The sequence below is a fragment of the Hippoglossus stenolepis genome, chromosome 18, assembly GCF_022539355.2.
Source record: "Hippoglossus stenolepis isolate QCI-W04-F060 chromosome 18, HSTE1.2, whole genome shotgun sequence".
Taxonomy (NCBI): domain Eukaryota; kingdom Metazoa; phylum Chordata; class Actinopteri; order Pleuronectiformes; family Pleuronectidae; genus Hippoglossus; species Hippoglossus stenolepis.
This window is the reverse complement of record NC_061500.1, coordinates 18,794,937-18,818,938: the sequence shown is the minus strand read 5'-3', so window position 1 is coordinate 18,818,938 and position 24,002 is coordinate 18,794,937. Positions and strand designations below refer to the sequence as shown.

The 24,002-nt window shown below is 41.2% G+C and overlaps 1 protein-coding gene across 3 annotated transcripts; it reads right to left on the bottom strand.

The window, feature by feature from the left end:
- Positions 1–1,460: 1,460 nt before the first annotated feature.
- On the bottom strand, positions 1,461–23,870 carry zfyve16 (zinc finger, FYVE domain containing 16). Of its 3 annotated transcripts, none has more exons than XM_035184330.2 (18): positions 23,415–23,870; positions 18,645–18,753; positions 16,076–18,159; positions 14,500–14,596; positions 10,092–10,268; positions 9,853–9,992; positions 8,438–8,657; positions 7,153–7,275; positions 6,852–7,007; positions 6,540–6,764; positions 5,785–5,867; positions 5,120–5,224; positions 4,463–4,613; positions 4,264–4,344; positions 3,990–4,152; positions 3,197–3,302; positions 2,221–2,397; positions 1,461–2,124 (listed from the first exon to the last, which is right to left on the bottom strand). In XM_035184330.2, the coding sequence occupies exons 2-18, from the start codon at positions 18,712–18,714 to the stop codon at positions 1,966–1,968; spliced, it is 4,317 nt and encodes a 1,438-aa protein (XP_035040221.2). In that variant the 5' UTR covers positions 18,715–18,753; positions 23,415–23,870; the 3' UTR covers positions 1,461–1,965. The 3 variants fall into 3 exon arrangements, with proteins under 3 accessions (XP_035040221.2, XP_035040218.2, XP_035040222.1); XM_035184327.2 differs by having other exon boundaries at positions 23,662–23,870; XM_035184331.2 differs by lacking the exon at positions 23,415–23,870 and having other exon boundaries at positions 16,076–18,014.
- Between the last annotated feature and the right edge of the window lie 132 nt (positions 23,871–24,002).

Here is a 24,002-nt window from a genome sequence, read left to right as displayed (position 1 = left end):
ACACAGGCTCTCTTGTGGTTCTGGTCTGTAGGTAGAGCCTTCAGCTACCAGGCTCCTCTCCTGTGGAACCAGCTCCCACTCTGGGTTCAGGAGGCAGACACCATCTCTACATTTAAGTTTAGACTTAAAACGTTCCTTCTTGATGAAGCCTATAGTTAGAGCTGGATCAGGTGAGTCCTGAACCATCCCTTAGATATGTAGTCCTAGACTGCTGGGGGAACTCCCAGCATGCACTGAGCACTTCTCCCCCCCCAATTCATTTTAATGCATGTGACTAACTTTTAGTCGGTTACCTCCCATCTCTCTCTTTGCAAGTATCTCTCACTCCAGAGCTGCAGGATTCAGACAACTATTATAATTGTTATATGAGTTGTTGCTGTCATTAATAACATCTTTACATGTTTACATATCACTCTTAATGTTTTCATTATAACAACTAGTCTGTCAGAGCTGAAACATGACGGTTACACAACTGTTCCTGGTCTCCGTCTCCTCTCTCCCCCTTTCCTCCCCCTCCCCCCTGTCTCTCTCTCCTCTTTTACACCCACCTCTCCTCTCTGCCCCATTTTTCTGCTCACCCTGACCGGTCGAGGCAGATGGCCGCCCATGGAGGTTTCTTCCAGTAAATAAGGGAGTTGTTTCTCTCCACAGTCACCAAAGTCCTTGCTCATTGTGGGAACTGTTGGGTTTCTCTATAATTTTTTAAAGGTCTTAGACCATACTTTTTAATAAAGTGCCTCGAGATAGTGTACGTTATGATTTGGCATGATACAAATTAAATTGAAATACAGTTTGTTTTAAGACTTAAGACGCCTTAAAATGAATGAATTTGGAGTTTACATAAGTTACTGACATCAACTAAAATAAACTTCATGCCTGTATCAATACATTTTCTTATTGTTGCTGCTGATGCTGCCGTGTTTGTTTATCTCATTTCTGACAGCACAACTTAAAACCCTGGAATATTTCTATTTTACTTTTGGGTGATATGTTTGTGAGAGAGACTCGCCCACAGCGCTACCCAGAAAGGAATAAACAAACAGGGTCGTTCAGCAAAAAAGTTCAACTTGGAGATTTGGTTAGAATTTCATGTTGAGCCGGCACGTCAAAGGACACGTCCACACCAACACGTCCTCCTGCATTGTTTTCATGCAGCATATTGCAATGACATTAGGAAGGGCCCCCTCCTTGTGAACAGGAGGGATTGATCGTGTCTGGAGACTGATGGGAACACCTCACGGTAAAAAGTCAGAAGTTTGGAAAAGAAGATAAAAAGCTCTGAGCAATATCATTATAAACCAGCATATGAAATGACAGCAGAGTAGTTTTAGAGGACATGAGGTTACATTTCTTTTCATCCCTGTGCAGCACTTTTTTTCTTTTAGAACGGCTACAGCTACAAATGTGAAGTGGCTATAGAGTAGCACCTGATCACATGGAGTAGTGAATACTGCAGTCAGTAATATCCCTCACTTTAATATCACCATTTCATTCAATATGCCCATATTAAAATAAAATAAAAGACATTTCGATAAGAGTGTCTGTGGGAAACATTCACTGAGGTGCTCCGAGCTGATGGAAGCCAGCGTGGAGCCTGAAAGGCAGATCCGAGGAAAGCGGTTTGAATAGTTTGGTTGTATTTGGTCGTGTTGTCACATCTCTAGTTTAGTGTTTGGCTTCTTGAATTAAAGCAGCTTCGGTGAGCACGAAATTCACAAACATACACCACTTTCATAACAGCTGACCAATATCATATCAGTTTACATCCCTCCAAAACACATCCCCAACCTCAGAGTGGGAATGTTGTGCCAGCGGCTTCATGTCCTCTGTGATTGGCTGCAAGTCGCAGTTAGCTGTTGCATTAGCACGTTGTGCCACAGTCAGCAGCTTGTCTTTCTGTACTCAACCACCTTCTGTTAAGTGGATTTATTTGATACTTTGTGTGGGACACTGTCTGCGTGTGCATTAGATTGTGTGTGTGATGTAGAAGATGAACTCCATGTCCATGGCAGTCTGTGGTACACTAGCGCTACCTCCATGGATGACAGGGATCAGAGCGCTGTCCAGCTCGTTCATGTAGCGCTGAGGGAGGAGCCTGCCTCCAGAGCCAGCCTGGTACTCCACCTGAGAGCAAACACACAGCTACTCAGCATTTGCCTGAATTTAACTGAACAGAAGACATTCTTAGAGCTGTACTGTGGTACAAACAATGTTGCGTACCATATCGGCCTGCGTGGAGATGCGGAGAGAGATGGAGTTGATGCCACTGGAGGTGAGAACAGCAAGGTGAGGAGTCAGAGCGCTGCAGGCGGCCAAAGCCATCTCCTTCTGAAACACGCTGCAGGACGACAGCACCGACGACAGGCTGCAGTCAGGAGTCTTCAGCTGGTAGAACACCTGGAGGACACATTCAGGTAAGCTCACAGGTCTCACAAGCTGATTTAACTGATGATCAGAGCAAAACGTTCTGAGGTGCAGCTTCCTGACAGTTAGTTGGATCATGACCAAGATGTTTTCAGATGGCCCCCTAAATGAAGTCATTTACACATACAAAAATAGATTCATAATGGATTGTTGAAATAATTATGATTTAGGATTATAGTATGCAGGTTATAGAAATCATGAAATCATGAAATCATGTTGATATATTATAAAAGTATAATTTAAATACATAATTTACAGTCTGTACAAAATCAAACCAAATGTAGTTTGAGATACTGAGAGCAGAAACATTTAATTCAACCAAGAAAGGGATGTATTGGCAGAACTTGAATACAAAATAACCCTAATGATGTTTTCATTCGTGTTTGTAATCATCTAAATTATACAAATGGTTGTTTTCTTTACCCCAGAATGGGCCCTTTATATTTAAAAACTTTATATCTACACCAGGAGCGGGTCCTCTCTACGGAGGCCATCCTGTTTTTTAAAGTAGCTCAGACTGGACAAACTAAATACCTTTTGAGTTTTTATGACAATTGAAGGCTACCACAGGTTCTCTGTCATGTTTGGAAGGGGAGGGTGAGGTGAGGGGTATTCAGCTGCAACATGAAACTTCACCACTAGATGTCACTACATTCTACACACTGAACCTTTAAGCCCCATTTATAGAACGGTGTCATTGACTGTCAAATAAACCTTAAGCTCAGTGCGCACAGGGTGTGAGGTGTGGGTGTTATTGAAAAGACAAGTTCACCTCAGTGCATCTGATGGTGCGACCGTCTGACTCGAACTCTGTGTCCTGCTGCATCCTCACACTGCGGACTCCATCCAGAGGTCTCTCATCAACACCACTAGTTTTACTGCAGAGAAACACAATTGTTACAAAAATCACATTTACAGATACTCACATAAATGCCGAAAAAAATCAAATAAAAGTCAGGTCTGGTAAAATAAATACAGGATTGGAAATACCTGCCCTGTGACAGCTCACAAAGTAAAGCCAGTATCATGTCCTAATATCATCAGTACAACACGGTCATATCACACTCACCTGCTCAGTTTCTCTTTTCAACTCAAATACCATTTTCATTCACAAATTATCTTCACTTTCTTCTACAAGTAATGTTAGATTACGTAAATTAAATTGTGTACTTTCTGCAAACGTTTCAAAATAAAATTCAAACACATAAAAAGCTTCTTATGTAAAACCTATGTGCAGTATTTGATGACTGAAAATAATGTTTTTTATAATATTTCTTTGGGTTTAAGAGGATTGATGCTAATATGTACATTACAGTAAATTTAAAAAGACAACAAGAGACCATGGAGGAAGTGTTGACATTACACCATTGCTTTCTTCTTTTGTTGGCACCTGATTAGCACCTGCTCTGTCGCTGTGTAAGGGAAACACATCTGATTTTACAACTGAAAACTTTGCAGCAAACACAGCTACTCCCTGTAGGAGGAGCCGGTATAGAGATGTGTGGTTGTAGTGCAGTCAGTGGTTGGACAGATTCTTGTGAGCGTGCACTGTGTACTGCTGTTACCCTGTGTTGACAGGTGAACTCCAGTCAACCCAGCGGACTGTGACGTTCTCTCGGACCTCCCCTCCGTCATTCCTGCCACAGGGTATCTGAAAGTCTGTCTGCTCCCTCAGGGCAGAGCGCAGAGACTCCATTGTCTCTGGAGGAATTTGAACCATCAACCCATCTGACACACAAAGAGAAATTCCACTTATTCTGGTCCAGCAACTGTCATGTTACTATGCTCTTGCTTGATTCACGGCTTTGATGTGATAAAATAAGACTCAACAAATGTTACCTTCAACAATGCTGGACTTTGCGATGAAGCCTGACGAGGCTTTCAGCGCTCCATTGAAAACCACAAAGCTGGCGCCAGTCACTGAAACACAACACAGACCTCTGCACAGTTAAACACTGACGTTACATAAACAGAGTTAAGAGACTAGTGTTGTGCATACTGGTCCCTCGGAGCAAACAGCATCACTACTGACACTGACCTGTGCGGGTCTTCCCTGGCATGCTGTTAGCCTGGGTCTGATAGTTCCCCTCCTCGTTCTGGATACACACCAGGTGAGAGTCGGCCTCTGAGCTGAAACTTGCTCCAATGCTGATGACGTGCTCATTAGATGCATTTACCACCTTCTGCATCTGTTAAACCGAGAAAACATGTAATCCATAGTGAAACTCTGCTCTGCACTGTGTTGGCCAGTGTTCTTGCTTTAATTCTTCAAGTCGGATAACGATTCTGAGCCTTTTTTCTTAAGGGAAAATAGAGCTGCAGCTTTTGGTTGTGCTGCCATGCTGCAATGTGGGGGGGGACGCTCACTAAGGGAAGTGTTACATGATTTTAAAGTACTAAGTTACTTACAAATGTAATTCAACTTTTAGCCTTTTTTATTCTCCAAAACATAAAATCTACAGTTCAAGGCAGAAAAACCCTTCGCATATTCTGAATCAGAATATGGCCTGAACACTGAAACAAATTTTTCTTGCACTTCTTATTCTCTCCTTTGTTGATTACTGTTCAACAACCAGCTTTCTTGCTGGTGTCAGATGCAAAGATGAAAGGTCTGTTACATATGAAGACACGAGAGGCGTATTGATCTTCAAGTCTTTTCTGCAGAAAATGTTTATTATTCCTTTAAGTCTCATACCTCATTGAAGCTACATTTGGGAATGTTGATGTAACTGTGGCCCATCTCCATGTGGATCCTCAGGCCATCCACGACTGACAGACTGTACTGGTAGTTTCTCAGGTCCTGCGTGAACACAGTTCAGAGAAAATGATTCACGTGTGACAAGCAAAAATTCTAAACAGTTTTCATGTTTGCCTGTGACGGGCGCCAAAAATGCCAAAGTCCATCTGCTGTTGAGTTTACTGGAAATCAAAACTGATACTTGAGTTTATCATGAGATTCATCATACAACTTAAATGAACTCAAATATTTCATATCTCATGTAAGAATCAGTGATTGTCATTTAGATTTTACTTAACTAAGGTCTCTTGGGTCATTTGGGGAAGTAACCAGACTTCAGGCCATTAACATTAGCCACTTAATTAAAACACACTAACAGAATGTGGAGCACATCTCCACACAGTTCTGTTTTTTACTTCAGTGCATGTTTAAGTCACTTCATGTACATTATCATTTATTTATTAAGATGAGACAGTTTCTGTTGCACCATCTTAGCTAACAGTACAAACTCGATTTGAGTCATTTTAAGGTACACATTGGAAATGAGCATAAAACAGGGGGAAGGAAATGCCCCTACCGATAACAAGGGTACCTACTACATCTGGTTGTGTTACAGTACTTACAGCCAGTAAATTCATAATGGTGTGTCCTGTCTCCCGATACACAGACTCACGAAAACGAACACTAGTCAATGTCGTGGGATACACTGAAATCAGAAAACGTTGGTTAGTTATCGCTACATAAAAGTATAAAATTACATGTAAGCAACACTGTTATAATCCTCATTAACTAATTTTAATATAATCCTTTACAAAGCTTGCTTCAAAGGCACAATCCATAAAACAGAAATATGATAAGAAAACATTAAATTATTGCTTTGAGGTGATGATTTTGGCCTGTTGATATTTATTTCTTGAGCAAACTATAATTTGGTTTATGAAATTTCATCAAATACTTAATGATCCAATTATCACAACCATAACAATATGTCCGACATGACTTTAAATTGCGTCTTTTGTCCCAACAAGATGTTTTCAGATTACAATACACAGAAAAAAAACTACGCCGAAACATGTCAGTTTGGGTTAAATATGACCATGCCATGATAATAAAAAGTCTTTAAATGTTTACATGCATCCCAGTCATAGAGCACCTCAAACCCCCTAAGTGTGTCCAAGAAGTGCTTCCTAGGCAAACTTTATGTACAACTATGTTTGTTCCAAATAGAAACTAAACTAAGGACAATTATTTGTCAGTTTCAATAATGTCAGACAAGTAGATGAGTGTTTATGTAACTGTCTGGTATGCGAACTCGAGGCAATATTAAACTTTACTAGTCTTATGTTTAAGGCAAAGACAGCAGCAACAATAAACAAACCGCTGTATTTAGCTCCAAGCCGCAGGAGAAGCCTGAGTGGAAAGACTTTGGCCCAGGGCACCTCCAATTTCTGGATGAGCAGACCAAACAGGAAAGGCTGAGAGGGGAGAGTGAGGCCATCTAGAGGCTGACACGAGGGAGAGAAGAAGAGCATCCCAGCGTGATCTTTACTGCCCAGGAAACTGCTTGTGAACGTCACATTATCCAGCTCCTCCAAAAACTTTCCTGTAACAGAAAATGTTTGATTTTCATGAGTGAAAACTTCTGCTACTAAAAGGGAAATAAATGGACCATACTGAGCTCGCTGTGTACCTTTTTGGGCATCTTGGTAAATAGTGAGATAGAGTGTGAAGAGGTCCTTTGGAAGAGTTTTTTCCTCTGGCAAACACTCCAACAAAAACACCAACTCTTTCTGTCCCAGAGACTGCAGACCATTAGAACCGAAACACCAGCACTGACAACTGGAATCTGAAAGATGGAACAAAAAGTTGAGTTAATAGCGACTAGGATTTGAGGTTGTGGCATCTGAGGACATCCGTAATTCTCGACTACTGTATGTGCAACGCCTCCAAAGAAAACCCAAGTTTGAGGGAGAGAGATATACCCTACTCACATGTAACCAGTTTCACATTGACTAGCAGGTTGGCGTTCAGGACAAATGTCAGAGGTCGGGGTCCTCCTTCCTCCAATAAGTGCAGAATCTGGCATGGGGCGGGACTTTCCTCAACCAAAACATCTTAAAGAAAAAGAGCAGACCATAATATGTCAGAAAAGGCTAAATACATACAATCAAAAGCAATAGTGTGAGATTGGTGATTTGGAATACATTGCTGGTTTAGGTGATGTCTTTTTTTATTTAGACATATCTTACTTTTACCAGGGTTTCTGCACCGTTTACCCAATTCAATTTGAAGTTATTTAATTAATTAAAAAACAAAGTGTTTCTGTTTTCAGTTTTATTATGTGCAACACGATATTCTGCTTCCTACTTTATAAGGTCCAGCAGTGCAGAGGAATAAAACATTTTTATTTTTGCTGTAGCTGCAAATATAAAAGGAAGACACGTGGACTGATTATTAATGTGGTTGTGCAGGTTGATTTTATAGACTGCTCTGAATCTGTAAATAACACTGAACTGTGGCCTGTAGATGAATGTGTTCAGGCCCTGTTTAGACCTGAAATTAACATCCGTCTGTGGTGATTTGACCGTGGACAGTTCTGAGTTCAACCCTGGTACTACAATGTATCTCCACATCTGTAATCAGAGCTATCCCCTTGTGATTGAATCACCTGATACACATATTAATAACAGGGCCTGTACATTTTCTGACTTCACAGAACCTAACATTGGGCCATCTAGGATAAAGTAATGTTTCAGTTAAAGTATTGTCAGTCTGTTTCTGCAGCCAAAGCAGAGAGACAATTGATGTGAGATGAGCTCAGTCAGACTGAAATGTTCATTTATAATCATGAGAAATGTGTGGATCTTTTTTTCTAATAAAAGACATCAGAGGCTCTAGTTTCTCTTTCTCCTCACGTTGTTCTGAGCCGCACTGTTAGAAAAAGAGAAAAATCACCAACACTGTCTCCATCAAAGGATCTTTGTTGAATTCAAATGAAGATATAATACTTCTGATGCATTTATTTAGTGTGACAAACTGTTTGTTGGAAGCTCTGTTTACTGGTTCTCCAGTAATCTGATTGGCCAGTTGATCTGTCATCTCGAAATAAACCTGCTCTGGAGCAGGTTTGATGTGCAGCGTTGTTGTTGTTGTTGTTGTTACATGTCTGACCATAGAAGTTTACAGTCTTTTGACTTTTACCGAAAATCGGACCAACATGAGAAACTGCTGAGTTATAAAACCACTGAAACCATGGCACCTCAAATAAATACACACCTCCTCCGTCATCCTCGCCGGTGGTGAAGAGCAGAGGAGGGAGCTCGTCCTCATTGTCTGGCAGCAAACTGGGGACTCTCTGAACTGAGGAACTGATTGCAGAAAGCAGGGCATAATCCCAGGGTCCTGACACCGGAGGTCTAACCACCTCTACAGCTCCAGAAGCTTCCGGGGAGGAGGAGGAGCCACTGACTCCAACCTCTGACCCTGCAGGCCCGGGCTGAAATGAGAGGGTCAGTCACGGTGGTACCATTCCCATCAAACATCAATGGATTAAGTCATTTTTACTGCTTACAATGATGAAAGTATCAGTAAAGCAGAAAAATTGGAAATTACATATTCAACTTGACTCACCACAACTTTGTCAAAATAATGTCAGTAGCAGGCGTTGATGTACAAGTAGGGATGAAACGGTGTGAACATTTTGTATCACGATTATAGTGACCAAAATTATCACGGTTATCAGCATTATCATGTTATCAGTATTTTGACCGTATTCATAAATATGCTGTAAATGTTAAATTACTGATACACAAACTCTTGTAAGTTTTATATTGACATAATATACAGCTTGTTTGTTTAATGCATGCAATTTGGCGACAGTGGATGTTATCATTTGTTAGCCATGGCCACAGATTACTAACAGTTCTCCTGATGTTACAGCCCCCATCTGGTCGTACTAGTCAACATGCGATTCTGTTCTTCTGCTCTTTTCTAATCACTCACACCTAGAACTGATCTTTATAATAACCTGCTTAACTCATAATTATGTGTTCATGGATAAACGCGGGATCACTTCTTCTGCAACAAGGAAGTTAAAACTAAAACATAATCTGCAGGAAGAGCTTCTCTCCTGTCTGTCTGATGTCCTGGCTGTGCGCGTCAGGTTCTCGTGTTCTGTGTGGCAGATGAACTGTGTGTGCACAAAATCAATAACAATTTTACTTGTATAGCTCATATTCACAAAAATGTTGGGCTTTTTTTCTCCAATGTGTTTAAATATGTGTCTCATAAACTCTAGAACGAATCAAACAGACATTAAGTAAACTTCAAGTACTGTACAGGTACTATAATAACTTATGATTAGTGTTTCTTGTTAAAGTGTAAAGTGAGCAAAGGTCAGCAAGGGAGTGAGGACAAGCGGAAGGGTAATACAGCACGGAACAAGGACACCGCGCATGTAATGTGTGTCTGCTCTGATCCTGAAGCAGCAGTGGGCCAGCGCTGCAAAATGAACATAGCGGAAACCCTGCGGTAATCACGCTAATTAAAGATTAAACAAGTAACTGTCTGGAATTTTACCACAGTGCACCATGAAACTGGAAATCGTTTCATCCCCATGTACAAGTCATAAAAGGTGAGAACCAAGTGTTTCCCTGTAGCTTGGCTACATGGATGACATCTCCACGACTTACTGCTGTCTGGTCTGGGGCGACATCAGCAAACTCCTGGGAGCTCCTGCGGCTCGTCACCGACAGCTTGGTTGTGTCTGCCACCTCTCCGTTGGGTAAAATACCATCAGCAAACCACACACGCTTCTGCTCACGAGGACAACCTGACAGATAACAGAAAACAGAGGGCTTTCCAAGGGTACCTTGCAGGTGGGAAATCCGACCAACAGCAAAGTGCAGACTGAACACGAGGGTATACATACTGTCGTTGTTGGGTTGTTTGAGAACGGACACAGGCACCATGACAGTGGGTGGAGGTGAGTTTAGAGTGCCGGCAGCACGAGCCTGCTGCAAAGGGGGGATGGTGCTGCAGTACTCAGATGGGACGTTGGGGTTTGGACTGGGACCTGTAGGACTCATCATCCGCTCCAGGGCCTGGGCTGCAAAGTGGTACACATAAATAGATGTGATAAGACTGGTACTCATTTCAACACCTTAATCTTTTAACTCAAATTCCAGTCTCAAAGCTTGTTCTCTTCACTGGACAGATTTTTAGTTGCCATGCTAATGACTTAAAAACAGCATTTAGAAGAAATCCAAGGTCCCCAGATGATGGATATCTTTTTTTAAACCTCTTACTGTTACCTCAGCTTCAGCACGAGACTTCCATTTCACTGCTCAATGTTTAAATTGATCTTGTAAAATATCTGAATGCTTGGGACATAACTTGTACAGACATTCATGATCCTCACGTGAGGTATCATAATGACCTCAGTGACTTTGACTTCATCTCCCATCACCCCAAACAGGAATTTCCCAGCTTAGGATCAATAAAGTTTGTCCGTCCATCTGTCCTCCTTAGCTGTATTTTGTGTGTACTCTGACTAAGGCCCTGTTCAGGCTGCCTCCTTCGGGGGCCCTGTAGACTGCGTCCTCTGAAGCCCCCGAACTAGCATACTGATGTTAGCATTTCGCTCAAAACACCACTGCTTAAAAAAACAGTTTCACAGAGCTGCTTGCATGACTCCCTTTTATTTAGAATTAACTGTTGAAAAAAAAGGAAACTCAAAAATAAAAAAAGAACTGTTTACGTGAAGTTGCTCCACAGACCAGTTGTACAGTGTGGGGAGAGAAACTGTTTGCCAGCTTTGACAGACACTGCTGATTCTGCCGGATGTATAAGAAAAATTAAAGGCAAATGATCACCAACATAGCTTTAAAAACTTGAAAAAATTCATATAGCAGCTGATATCAGGTTGTGTAGCTGTAAGGTTGTTTAAAAATCTATTCCCGTCCCTCTAGTTGTAACAAAGCTTAATCCAGCATAGTAGTATCAGTAGTACACAACAGTAATGTTTTTACATAGGCTACAGGCTTTACCCTCACACACCAAGTTAGTTCTTTAGAAACACAGCACTATATTATGTTATCAAATTACATTACATTTCATTTAGCTGACGCTTTTATCCAAAGCGACTTACAATAAGTGCCTTCAACCATGAGGGTACAAACCCACAACAACAAGAATCAAGAAAGTACAATTTGCTTTAAAAAAGCCAAACTACAAAGTGCTACATGTAAGTGCAACTTAACTGAATTCTTTCATTTTATTCAGCTAACCCCTAAGGCACCTTAAGAAGAACTTAATTGTTCTCTTAACAGCAGATATGAGGTACGTAGGAGTGTTGTTGTTTTTCACAGTATGCATGTAATCCCGTTTGTCCTCCTTTTATGGCACTCATACCATAAATGAACACAGGGAGTTGGCTTATGTTTTCTTTTTCCACTGCTGGTGAGGAATACATTTTTGTGATCAGGTGTCACAGACAGCTCATGTCTGGCAAAGTACATTACATATGTACATTTGTAGAGCTTCATTTTGCCATTTTCAATAAAAGGAATTGAAAAGGCTCGTTTTGTGCAGTTCAGTTACCGATTTGGAAAAGAAGAGATTATTCTGAACAAAAGGAGGCATTTTAACATTTGAATTTAATCAAAATCTGTGAAAATGCTTGTTGAAAACGGGACAATTCATTCATCATACGAGGTGGTGCCAATAAATGACAGAGCATACACAACAGGACAGCTCGTTACGACTGAAAAGCTTTCTCAATGCCTTCTGGGTGCACTCCCAGAAAATGCTGATGTGGCACTCGTCTACATTATATTGATTAAGCATCATAGATCTTTATCGATCAGGCGTGTACTGACGACGAGTACAACGTGAGAACAACGTAAGAAGAAGGAAGCATGCACAGCGCAAAGACATCACAACTATTCAGACCCTTGTTTATGGGAAATAAAAGTCCAGAGTCAGTCACACAGCATCATTGAGAAGAGCTGTTTCACCTTGTTCCTACAAGGAAAGGATGACAAGGCATAAAAAGTCAGCCAGGGCTTGGGGCAAACTGCTTCAAGTACAAGTAAAAATACATTTGTGACGTCATTTTACATGGAGCACAAATAGAAACTCAAGTCAAGTCCAAACGGCCATTTGCATGTTTTGCAATGGTCAAACACGTTAACACACCAGGGAAACACAGTAGCACTACGCAGTAGCAAGACAAAACAAAAGTCTACTTATTAAGTAGTCAACAGCACCTTACCTCATCATCCACTCGACTAAAACTTAACCGGTCCAAATCATCACATGTCTATTCCCCCTTGTCTGACTTTAAACACTCGCATCACAGTGCCTCCTCAAGCCGCTCCCCGCTTATTTCCATGAGTCTACGTCTGTTGTTAGTCGTGATAGCCTGTTAGCTTTAGGCTGGGCGCATGTGGCGAGCCTTACATGCAGCTCGCCACACTGATGAGAGATGGAGAGCGAAGAGAAGAGAGGGAGGCAAGGAGAGAAAGAGGTGACAGAGGGGAGAGAGAGATCGCATCACACTGCTCGAGCATCCGCCTGGCACTAAAAGTGGATCACCTCTTTCCTTCTTAATTTAGACTGAGTGTGAGCGTCACATGTCTACAGCGTTAGGCGGTTCCTGTATCTCACACAAACACACACATACACACACAATCAAGGACAAATGCCAGCGTCCTGCTATAACTCTCCTCCCCTCTCCGTCTCCCCCCTCCCGTCTCCCTCTCCATGTCCGTGCTGCAGTCTTTAACTATGAAAAGGTGCCTCTCTGAACATTTATCATCAAGGCAGAACCAAACCACAGACATGGAAACCACAGACATGGAAACAACAGACGTGATTTTACAGAACTGAATTTTACACTGCCTAAAATGGGAGACACTAATATTCGGTTTATAATAGTGAAAAGATACAAGTCTTTTTATGAATGTATTAATTTTTAATAGATCTTCTGCAGGAGAAGAGAAAAAAAGCCCCTGAGCCATTTTTACAAAACATCTTTTTGTGTTTCATGTCTTAAATATTCATCAGATGCATAATGAAAATGTTAGTGTGAAGTATTTAGGTTTGACAACTCATGAATTCAGTCATTTTGAGAGACAACTCTTAGAGTTTTGTCTGTACCTACAAGGCAATTAACACCTCAAACCTATACCACTAATGTAACTAATACTACTATTGGTAAACTGGATTGAGTTATATGCATATACAAAACACTGCCAGCTCATGAATCAAAGGATTTTTTTGGAAAAATATGAAATATTAAACCTGCAATAATTATTTTGGTAGCACTGGATTTGAATATTAAACACAACATTGACATCTTCTAAAGTTGTGACAGTATTAATTAATTAGCTTTCGTTTAAGTAAATTTAAGTCTTTTTTAAGTGCACCTTTCTGCTCTTGTCTCAGCAAAATATTGTTTGATGCAGGACAGGTAGCGTACGGGGGTTTAACCGAGGTGTTTCTGCAGGAAAACAGCTTCTGCTGGAACAGCATTACAGAGAGCCAAGAGACTGAACCACAACAGCTAACCTGCAGGCTGCAAAATCAAAACTATGAGTAGAAAGAAGCTAAAATACTTTGCAGCTGTGGTGAGCTGAATCGACACCGTCCTCTTCACATACAGTGCCATCTCTTCCACTGTTCATGTAAAAATGTTAGTGAAGCAGTCGGGCAGCAACAAAAAACTTGTTTTAACTGATGAACAACCCCATCCAAAACTCTTGGCACAGCCAATTCAATGCTCATTTCTGAAGTACGTTGGAGGTGGTGTCATGGCTACTTCTCGAAAGGGCTCACTAATCTTTATGGATGATGTAATCATGATGGTAGCAGCAAAATGAATTTATACGTCTACAGAAACACTCTGTCTACCAGATTAGAGACCAATGCATCCTAACGTCATCAAGCAGCAAAACTGTGGCTGAGAGCACAATGTCAACACAACAAGCAGCTTCATCGGGGGGGTGAACGAGGACATTTTTATACTGGCACAGTCAATCACTGCACCCAAACCCAGCAGAGCAGCGTTTCACCAACAGAAACAAACAAGAACTGAAAGAAGCTGCAGTAAAAGGACTCAGGTGAAAAGAATTAAGCTCTACCATATGATTATCATAATTCAGATAACTCCTGAATGACTCCACCCGTCTGTCATGATACAAAATATTATTTTTAAAACACTGAAACCCTATTCGCATGTTTGCGAATCAACTTTGGAACACTTGTGTCTGTAGTAACATGCTATGAAACCACAGTGGCTGAACCCAATTTCCAATCAGACCAAACCAGGGTCTTACCTCTGTGTATGTTATCAAAGCAGATGACGCACACACGAGCCTCTTTCTCCAGGTACTTCAGCTTACACTTCCTGTTGCAGCACACAGCACAGTAAACCTGCCACAATGGAGAGAGGAAGAGATTGATGAAGGAGTCGTGCTAAAAAAGCATCCAGCATGAATAGCAGGTCCTTATAAATAAGAACAAAAGGTACAGCAATGCACAGGAGCTCAAAGCATGTTTAACTATCTAGTTGTTTAAGTAGCAGTAATCATGTTGTGAACAATAAGGCATCCTAAAACAGTCTAATACCGTTTTAATCGCAGGCCTTTAAATGACTTAGCTCCAGCTTTAGGACACATGGCTCAGTGGAGATCTATAGGGGAGCTGGAAAAAGAAGTGCTGACTCACGCTCTTTGTTTCCATGAATTCACTCTGCTATATTTGGTCCAGGAGATTTAATCTGTTTTATTTAGACATCACTGAAACACGGAAGCTGCATCAGAACTTTCCCTTTCATTTCACATACCAGTGTTTGAAATAAGACTGTATGAAAATCCTGATTCGATTACTACAATTTCACAAAGGGAAGGACAAAATTAATTTGTTGGGACAAGCTCACAAGAGGAGCTGAGTATCTATTATAAGCATTTGGTTAATGTAGTCAAATTAGAAGGACAAACAACATGAAGGTTCTTAAAAACAACTGCAGATGCTTTACCCTGATCATTTCAAACACATTTGAAACTAGAGCTGAAGAAATAGTAGATTAATCGAATAGTTAATAGACAAGATTAATCAGAAACTATTTTGAATTTTATCAACCATTCTTCAAGCAAAAAGACTAAAATGCATAGCTCAGCAAATTTGGGGCCTTACTGATAATTTTAAAGTTGCTTGGAGTTATTTTGAAATGGAGTCATCGCTGAGTTTGTCCAGCAGAGCGCACTCTGACTCCGTTGTTTACAATCTCACACTTGGTGCATAGACAAGTGATGTCATTGTAATGGGCATTTCTGCTGTTTTACGGTTATGTTTTACCAAATAATCTGGAAAAAAATACCCAGCCCTTAAGAAATTATCAATATATATGGGAACTGTCAAGAAAATGTATAATAGGTGTATTGTTGCGGAGCCAAAAGGCACAGTGAACCATTTTGGGTGCACCTAAATTATGTGCTGGTGCACCTAAATGAAAAAGTTAGGTGCAACAGTGAGACCTATGTAAAAAGTTAGTCTGGAGCCCTGTTAAGTTAATCAGTTGAGTGATCCATATACAATTTACAATCCTGATTATCGAGTCAAATTGCTTGTTCTATGACCACAGGCTGAATAACCTACAGGTTTTGGATTGTTGGTCAGAGAAAACAAGCAATATGAGCTTGTCACCGTAAGCTCTTACAAATTGTGATCATCACAAAAAAAAAAAAATCACAGGATTCAAAGCTTTTTGAGTAAATACTGGTTAATGTATTATTACTTGCAGCCCTGTTGTATTCCCAGCAGAGCAGAGATGTCTAAGGGTTTTCACACTACAATGAAACAGGCTCCAAAACATAATGGATTCAATTAAAAGGTAAAGGCTGATGAACATACCTTCCCACATGCTCGACAGTGATGTCTCCTCTTGGTAAACGTGAACCTCTGGTAGCAGTTCATACAGTTGGGGGCTTCGGAGTCTGGCACCCAAGCAGGCTGCCTGCCCCCCAGCTCCTCCTCTCCCTCTCTCTTGCAGCTCACTGCCCTGGGACCATCTGTGGGTGGCTCCCCTGGGTAAGGTGGAGGCTCTGACAGTTCATCATACCCCACACTGTAATCCTGATGCTCCTGAGGGGCATATATAGGACTCAAAGCACTAATGTCGGAATGCTCTTCTGTAGGACTAGGGCTTATGGGTGAACTCTCTTCATCCTCAACTGCATTTGGCCATTTTGAAAATGTTGAAGGCTGCTTCCCTTCTTCTTCTTCTTCTTCTTCTTCTTCTTCCCCTGCTGGTGGAGGTCTTACAGTTTGGCAGTGTAGCTGCTTAGGTCTTGCACCTCCATAGGAGGACTGCTGATCAGGGCTACTACTGTGCTGTGACTGGAAAGTGTTGCTGGTCAAAGAATTCCTTGTACCAGAGGAAAGTTCTGGCTCTTCTTGACAAGGTCTGCAAGAGTCCTGTGATTGTGATGGAGCACCAGGGTTAAGACTTCCCTCCACAGACACACACATTATTCTGTCACTTTCTGGGGAAGCCAGACCCTCTAGCTCGTCCAGTCGAGCTCGACCACAGCTTCTCAGTTCCTCTTCGAGAAGCCTACCCTCTAGAGCTCCATTTGGTTGCGACAGACTTTCAGGTTGCTTACAATCTCCAGAACTGCTGCAATAAGAGACACTTCTGGCCTGCTCTGCTTCCGTATGTGCCTGCAGGAATGCATCCAACTCTTCGTCAGTAACCAACAGCTCAGCCTGGTCACTCTCAGGCAGATACTCAAAGCCAAACTCAGCAGGATCCACTGGACTGGGTTCTGAGCGATCAGAGCTAGTATGGTCTGCATGAAGGGGAACAGCAGCAGGTTCAAGAGAGACATGCTGCCCCTCTGGTGACAGCCTGCCCTCTGTGATCAGCTGGGACCCATAAACAGGTTCCTTTGAACGGGACCTATCCTCCTCCTCCTCTAGGGCTGACAGGGAGTCTGCCTCTGTGCTCTCACACACATCTGCCTCGTCACACTGCTCTGTTGCTTGTCCTGACTCTTCTGTGGTCTTTGGTTGCACCAGACCTCCACATATGGACACAGCTATGGGCAGGCACGATAAGCCTACTGGTTCACTGTCTGATGCCCCAGATTTTAGACTTGCCTCACCTTTATCTGAGGCTTCTTGTGAATCATCCTCTTTAGTCACCAAGGTTGTTGCTGATGTTTCTTTAATGTTCAAAGCAGGCAGGGAGTCCTCTGGTTCACAGTGGTCTGAAGAGTTATCCACCACTTGGTTTATAGAAGCAACCTCCTCACAGTCACTGTCCTCTCTGTCAGCTGACTCAATGGTCCTTGGCAATGGTGAATCATCTGTAGACTCACAGCACCTCTCCACTGCTGCAGGAAGAATAACGTCCAGCAGACTGAGTGAGGCAGAGCATTCACCGCTCTGCTCATGGAAATCAAGACTGAGCAGTTCGTCTTTACCTGCAGAGGCTCGCTCTTCCATGGTTACTCCACAGCATACACTCTGGCTTAACCCCCCCTCCTGCTGATCCATAACCACAGGACTGTCAAAGTCAACAAGCAGTGTTTCCTCCTCTTCCATTTGCTTCTCCACCAAGTCCAGTTCACTGAAAGCATCATGACTGCTGGCCCTGATCAGTATGGCCGAGCTTGTGTCATTCACAAGGTCACACACTGGCTTCAGAGCTCGATCGGGGCAGGGAGGGGCAGAGCTTATAGCTGGCCTATGATCCACAGAGGAGAGGAGGTCCACTCCAGTGAGAGGCTGACCTTTGACCTCTCTGTCATCTGTGCTGCAGTTGTGACTGCTGGGGCGGTCAGGACAGCTGGTGGCAGAACCATAATGAAGAGAGTTAAGGTCAGGGAGGCTTGGTGAGACAGTGGATGCCTCTAAGGATAAACACTGAGAGCCCAATGAGGAGAAGGGGTATGCAGAGGGCTTCAGGAAAACGGATTTGCAATCAAGTTCCTCTGTTTCAAAAAAAAAAAAAAAAGGACAATACAAGTTAAGGTCAGACTCACACTTAAAAGGATCATGTCTGATTTTAAATTATTTAAAAATATCACAATGTTTTAACTGGCTTAGCAAGAATTACAGATCCAAAAATGTGCTTGCTCATACAACATAATGGAGACAATAAACCAATGTGTTTTTTAATGATTCTTTTGATCTTAAAAACTGTCTATTATTCAGTCGATTAACAGAAAATTAGGCACCAGCTATCAGTAAACAGCCTATTACCCTGTTAATTTCCCTAAGAGGATTAACACTGGTCTCTGGACTGATGTTGGGGGGAAAAACTAAGATTTTAAAAAGTCAAGTTGGGTTCTAGTAAATTGTGATGTACATTTTGTCTTTGTTATTTAATAGACCGAACTAAATGATAACATTGACAAAACAATATACAGATAAGTTATTAACAAATGAAATCACTCATAGCAGGCCTACAGCTTACCAGTATTGAGCTCAAAGTCATCAAGCAGCTTGTCTAGATCGCATACAGCTGCCTTGAAGAAGCTGTCCATGCTGCGCTAAAACAAAGGGCCCTTACTCCCCTTCAACTCCTGAAAAGAAAAAAAAAGAAAAGTCATTGTCATGCCCAATAAAAGAATTTCAAACATGTGCTTACGTCTTAATGTCTTTGTTCTTTAGTCAGTAACTACAAACATTTCCCCAAGCAGGAATCCAAGTCACTTCTTGACACATTAACCCAATCGTGACTTTTGTTTGTACTCTATTGTAACAAAGCAGAAAAGCTTTACAAGTTAATGCAAACAATAACAATTAAGCAACACGTGACAAATGAAAATGATACCAAAACAAAAGGTTTATGATTTAAACAGTCTGATGAGTTCAATCATATTTTTCAGGATTGATGCCAAAATAAGCAGAATTCATAATCAGAAACTACAAGGACCCAAATACACCTTCAAACTGTCTAAATATGTATTAAGCAACACTGCCCTAACAAATGGTTTCTCCTTCTCAGGTAAATAACGATGACAGATGAAGTGTTTTCATGTTGAAGGGAAGGTTGGGGGAACTTTTAGAGGATATTCATGCTAGAACTGAAATGATTGCTTAATTAATTGTCAAAAATACATCACTGGTATGGACAAATTTTGCATCCTGTGAGTTGTGTCGATGACAACAACAAATTGAATGGCGATGTTGTTGTCTGATGGGAAGTGTGCACACTGCAGTTAAAAGAAAACTCATTAGATGGTATAAGGGTGCCCTCTGTGACTTGTTTGTGTATCTGTGTTAACACTTTGTTCCCAGGTGACTGTGAAATAAGTTATTGTCTTAAAGGTGACCGCCTTGGTGTGACCATAAAATCTAAAATTTATTAATGGATTGTGAGAACCATGACACTGATATTTGATGCTATTTAAACTGATTCATTATGTCAAGCAAACATAATGAAAAAAGGCCAAACCTTATCTGGTTACAGCTTGGATTTGCCATCTTTCAATGTCATATGTAAATGTCTTTGGGTCTTGAACTTCTGGTTAAACAAAAAAAATCGGATATTTCTGAATTTCACCTTTGGCTCTGCAAAGCTATGATTGGCATTTTTATAAATCATTTTTGACATTTCATGAACTAAATAAAAAAAGAACAGGCTTTAATGACACCCTCCGGCTCTTTCTGACATATGGCTAAGAAAATGAAAATCTAATCATATTTCCCCCAAACCCTCATCTGTCAGACCGTTTTTAATCACATTGTATTCACAAAACGACAACACTTTATTCCATCACTGTCGGTGTCTATCTGATAATGCTGTGACCAGGTCTAAGGAAAGAATTATATCTCCACTTCCAATACAATGGAGTATGTCAATACAGTGGGGGACAGCTATCAGCTTGATTCCCACACAAATTCATGATCTTGTTGTTAGTGCTGCAGCCTCATTGCATACAACACTCAACACTGTCATCCTTCTGAAAGGGAAGGTAGTGAATCACGAGGTTAGCTCAATGAGGAGTTCTGCATAGCCTGGATAGGTAGTCTAATAACATAAAATAAAGTATTAAAAAATGTGACAATGTCTGTAAAAAAACATTTTCTACAATTTGCCTTAGACGCGTAAATAATGCAACAGGATTTGATGTCTTATGCAGAAGATTTTAATGTAGACTTGATGCATCAAGGAGACCAGAAAGTGGAACAATACACAAACTAACAGAGTAACATGAGCAATTGTCACTCCCAAGTCTGAAGATGTCTCCCACAGCATCTCCATATATATCTCCCTCTACTTGCGTCACCCTCATTCTAACAGCACATCCATGAAAGGCTAGAACTGTTGTCACTCTCTATGTTACATGTAGGTGTTCACATCCTATTGGATAGTTAAGCCTAAAGTATGCATAACTAAATCACATTGTGTCCTTACGTCTTGCCACTGGTGAAATACACAAAAGAGTTGAAGTTGGTGCCTCTCGGTCTGGGGCATCTGAATAAGATGTCCGTAATCATAGACACTACAATGTACTGTTGGTTGGGCCTTTATCTATAACTTGACCTTTGGTACTGCTTTTAGAGAGAAGGGAGAATCTGTGGAATTAGACAAGCTCTATTCTCCTGTACAGATATAATGTGATATACATTATATACATAATATATAGTGGCATAAACAGTACTGTGTGAGGATGGTCAAAAACTCCTCAACACCTAGAGTCTGTAAGAGTAGAATGGAAGGTAGAGCCTAGAGGTGTGCATCTTCACTCGCCTCACGATTCGATTACGATTCAGCAGTCAACAATTCGAATGCACAACGATGCATCGGTGCATCTCAATGCAACTTGTATCAATGTAGAACGTCCACAATTTCCTATATTACTGCACATGACTGCTTTTTCATCAGTTAATAAAATCAGTCAGACAAATATGAACTCACTTTTTATTTAGAAAGTGCTTTTAAAAGTATTATAGACTGTTACTGTTAAGTGTGCTGTAATTTATAAAAAAAAAATAAGGTTTTCAAATCAGAAATCAGACTACAACGGTAAGTCTATGACAGTGGTCAGTGCTCTCCAGACTGAATTGACATGAATTCAGTTTAGACTTGTGTGCTGCACCTAAGGCTTAAAAGGACCAACTCTGATTACAGCCTTTACTGTATCAAGGGGGCCCCGCCTGGCCACCCTGGCCAAATTGAGGCGCATTACTCCACTGGTCAACATGTGACTCTGCTCCTCTGATGTTTTCTATTCACTCACATGTAGAACTGATCTTTATAAAAACCTGCTGAATTCATATTTATGAATGAATTTTTTTGTATAAAACAAAATACGCTGCAGAAGCTGTGTATTCTGAATTTCAAAAGCTGCCAAATAAATTTACAATTAAGTGTATGACCTTGATCGAGAAGGGATTGTCACAATTGTCCTCAGCAGAGTTTAACAGCAAACACGTCATGCTGCATCATGTGATTTTCTTCCATCAACAGTCAACACATGAATATCATCTTATTTTAGTGATTATTGTCAACACCTAATTTTTTTCCTCTACTGGGTAGGAAAATAGTTTGGACTTTGTTAAACAGTAAAAACCTGTTTATTTTTAAAATAATCTACAACGCATTTAAAAAATATATATAATTTGTTCTTTTATTTTTATCTACTGAGGCTTGAGCACAACCACCTGAGGGAAATGTCATGACTTTCCTTCTCCATGTTGCACAGAAGTCACACTGTGTTATTTCAGATGGCCTGCAGCTCTTCAGCAGAGCAAGATTCAGAAAGCTCAACTCCACTGAGCGATCAACTTTTAGCAGAGAATCTAAATATCTGGAGAATGTTTTTGTCACCTAGGGAGAAACCTGCTCAAGAACCTCAGAGTAAGAGAGAAATTAGTCATGACCGTGTATTGTTGTGGCACAGTGGCAGTTAACTGCCTGCAGTAACACACAGTTCTAACACAACAACAACCATGTTGCTTCGAGTCTGTGACAGAACACACTGAGAATATAGCATCACTCCCACTGTGTTGAGCTCCTACCTGAGAATCAACAGTAATAATAAACACGGGAGTCCTGAGGCCAAGTCATACAGCACTTTTGCATGATACTGATCCTCCCACAGTAAGATGTGTTAAGATAATTCTCTAACTCACTTCTTCACTCCTAAAGTAAATCTCCATGGATCAATCAATTACTCTATAAACCATTAAAATATAACTAAAACTGCACTGACATACCCCTTCTTTTACCCAGATTCATGGATTGGTTTATCAGATCAAATCTCTTATCAAATGTCTGGCGTGGTGGAAAATAAAACCGAGGGAAAACGTCATATAATTTCTAAAAGTTGGCTCCTTGAGAAAAGATAAACGAATACCTAATCTTGGCATAACAAGGAGATTGATTTTAAACAGTTACATCAATATTCTACATAATTTGAGTACAGCCCAAAAAGGTTTTTAGTAGTTGAATTAGATTCTAGATGATCCTGCCATTAGAAAACAGAACGAAACTGGCATGAAGTCAGATTATTTTTACGTGTTCAGTGTTTTAATCAGACGACTCTTTGTTTCCGGCAAATCATGTGATTAGAACAACTCACAGAACCTGATGGGCCACTGGGATCCAGTTGTCACACCATATCAATGCAGAGCTGGATATTTTTAACATGATTTAACTTTTTTATTACTACCGCTTTCTGACTTAACAATAACTTCAAAGCCATCGTACATCCCAACAATCCACACACCATTAACAACTGTTTGCTGTTACATTCATTAGAAAAGAATCGTTGTCATGGTTTTTCTTGTTGTAAAATCATGTTTGTTTTTCTTTTTACTTTTAATCCTTTTGTTATAATAAGGTGGACTTGTACCTGTGTTTGAAAGGGTGCTAGATAGATATGGTTAGTATTATTATTATCATCATTGTGGATTGATATTAAGATTGATTGAAGTATTACTGTGACCAAACACAGTATCCCCTGTGTTTGGTGACAGGAAGGATTTAACATTGTTCTTCTAGGGTGTGATCCTGTCTAAATACTATTGGTAAAGATGAGCAACACACCGTGACACAGATAGAGACTTAATAATACAATATCATGCAATTCAACAGACTCTGCTGGCCTTTAAAGAGCGGTCACACAAAACAACAACCACCGAGCCTCAGCAGAAAGGCAGCTCGGTTGACATGTTCACTATGAAAGCGTCCACTGTTGTTTTCTTTGCAAATTTAGCAAACAAGCTAACTAACCTGGGAGCTGAGCCGAGAGCTAATGGACGCTTGCTAACGCTGGTGACAGCAGGCACAGTTAGCAACCATCGTTTCACCACCACCAACACGCTGGGCACGAGTTTGAATTGAGCACCAGCTATCGACAAACCACCGCGGTTTACCTGCGGCAGGTGTAGCTCAGGTTAGCCTGTTAGCTGCTAGTGGACGCTGGCTAACGGAGGCTAGCTGGCAGTGGGTTAACCCGGGTTGTGTCTGACTTCCTCACCCAGCGGCGTCTTACTCCATGGCTTCTACAACGCTGGTGCTCGTCTTCCGTTTCAAAATGGGAACAAACGTGGCCGGTGTCGACGTCTCATCCTCGGAGCGGACAGCTGAAGTTGCCGGGTGTAACGAGCACTGTTTTGATAGTTGTGCTGGAGACTAGTGATTCCTCCACTCAGGCGGCCATCTTGAGCAGGCTGCTGCCGGGGGGAGGTCACCGGCTGAGCTCTGAGCTCACACCGCCTGCCATTGAAGTATCCCGCACACAGAAAGTCCAGATCGTCGGGGTTATGATGTGTTTATTACTCTTTATGTACAGTCTCTGGTTCTTTCTTACACACTGTA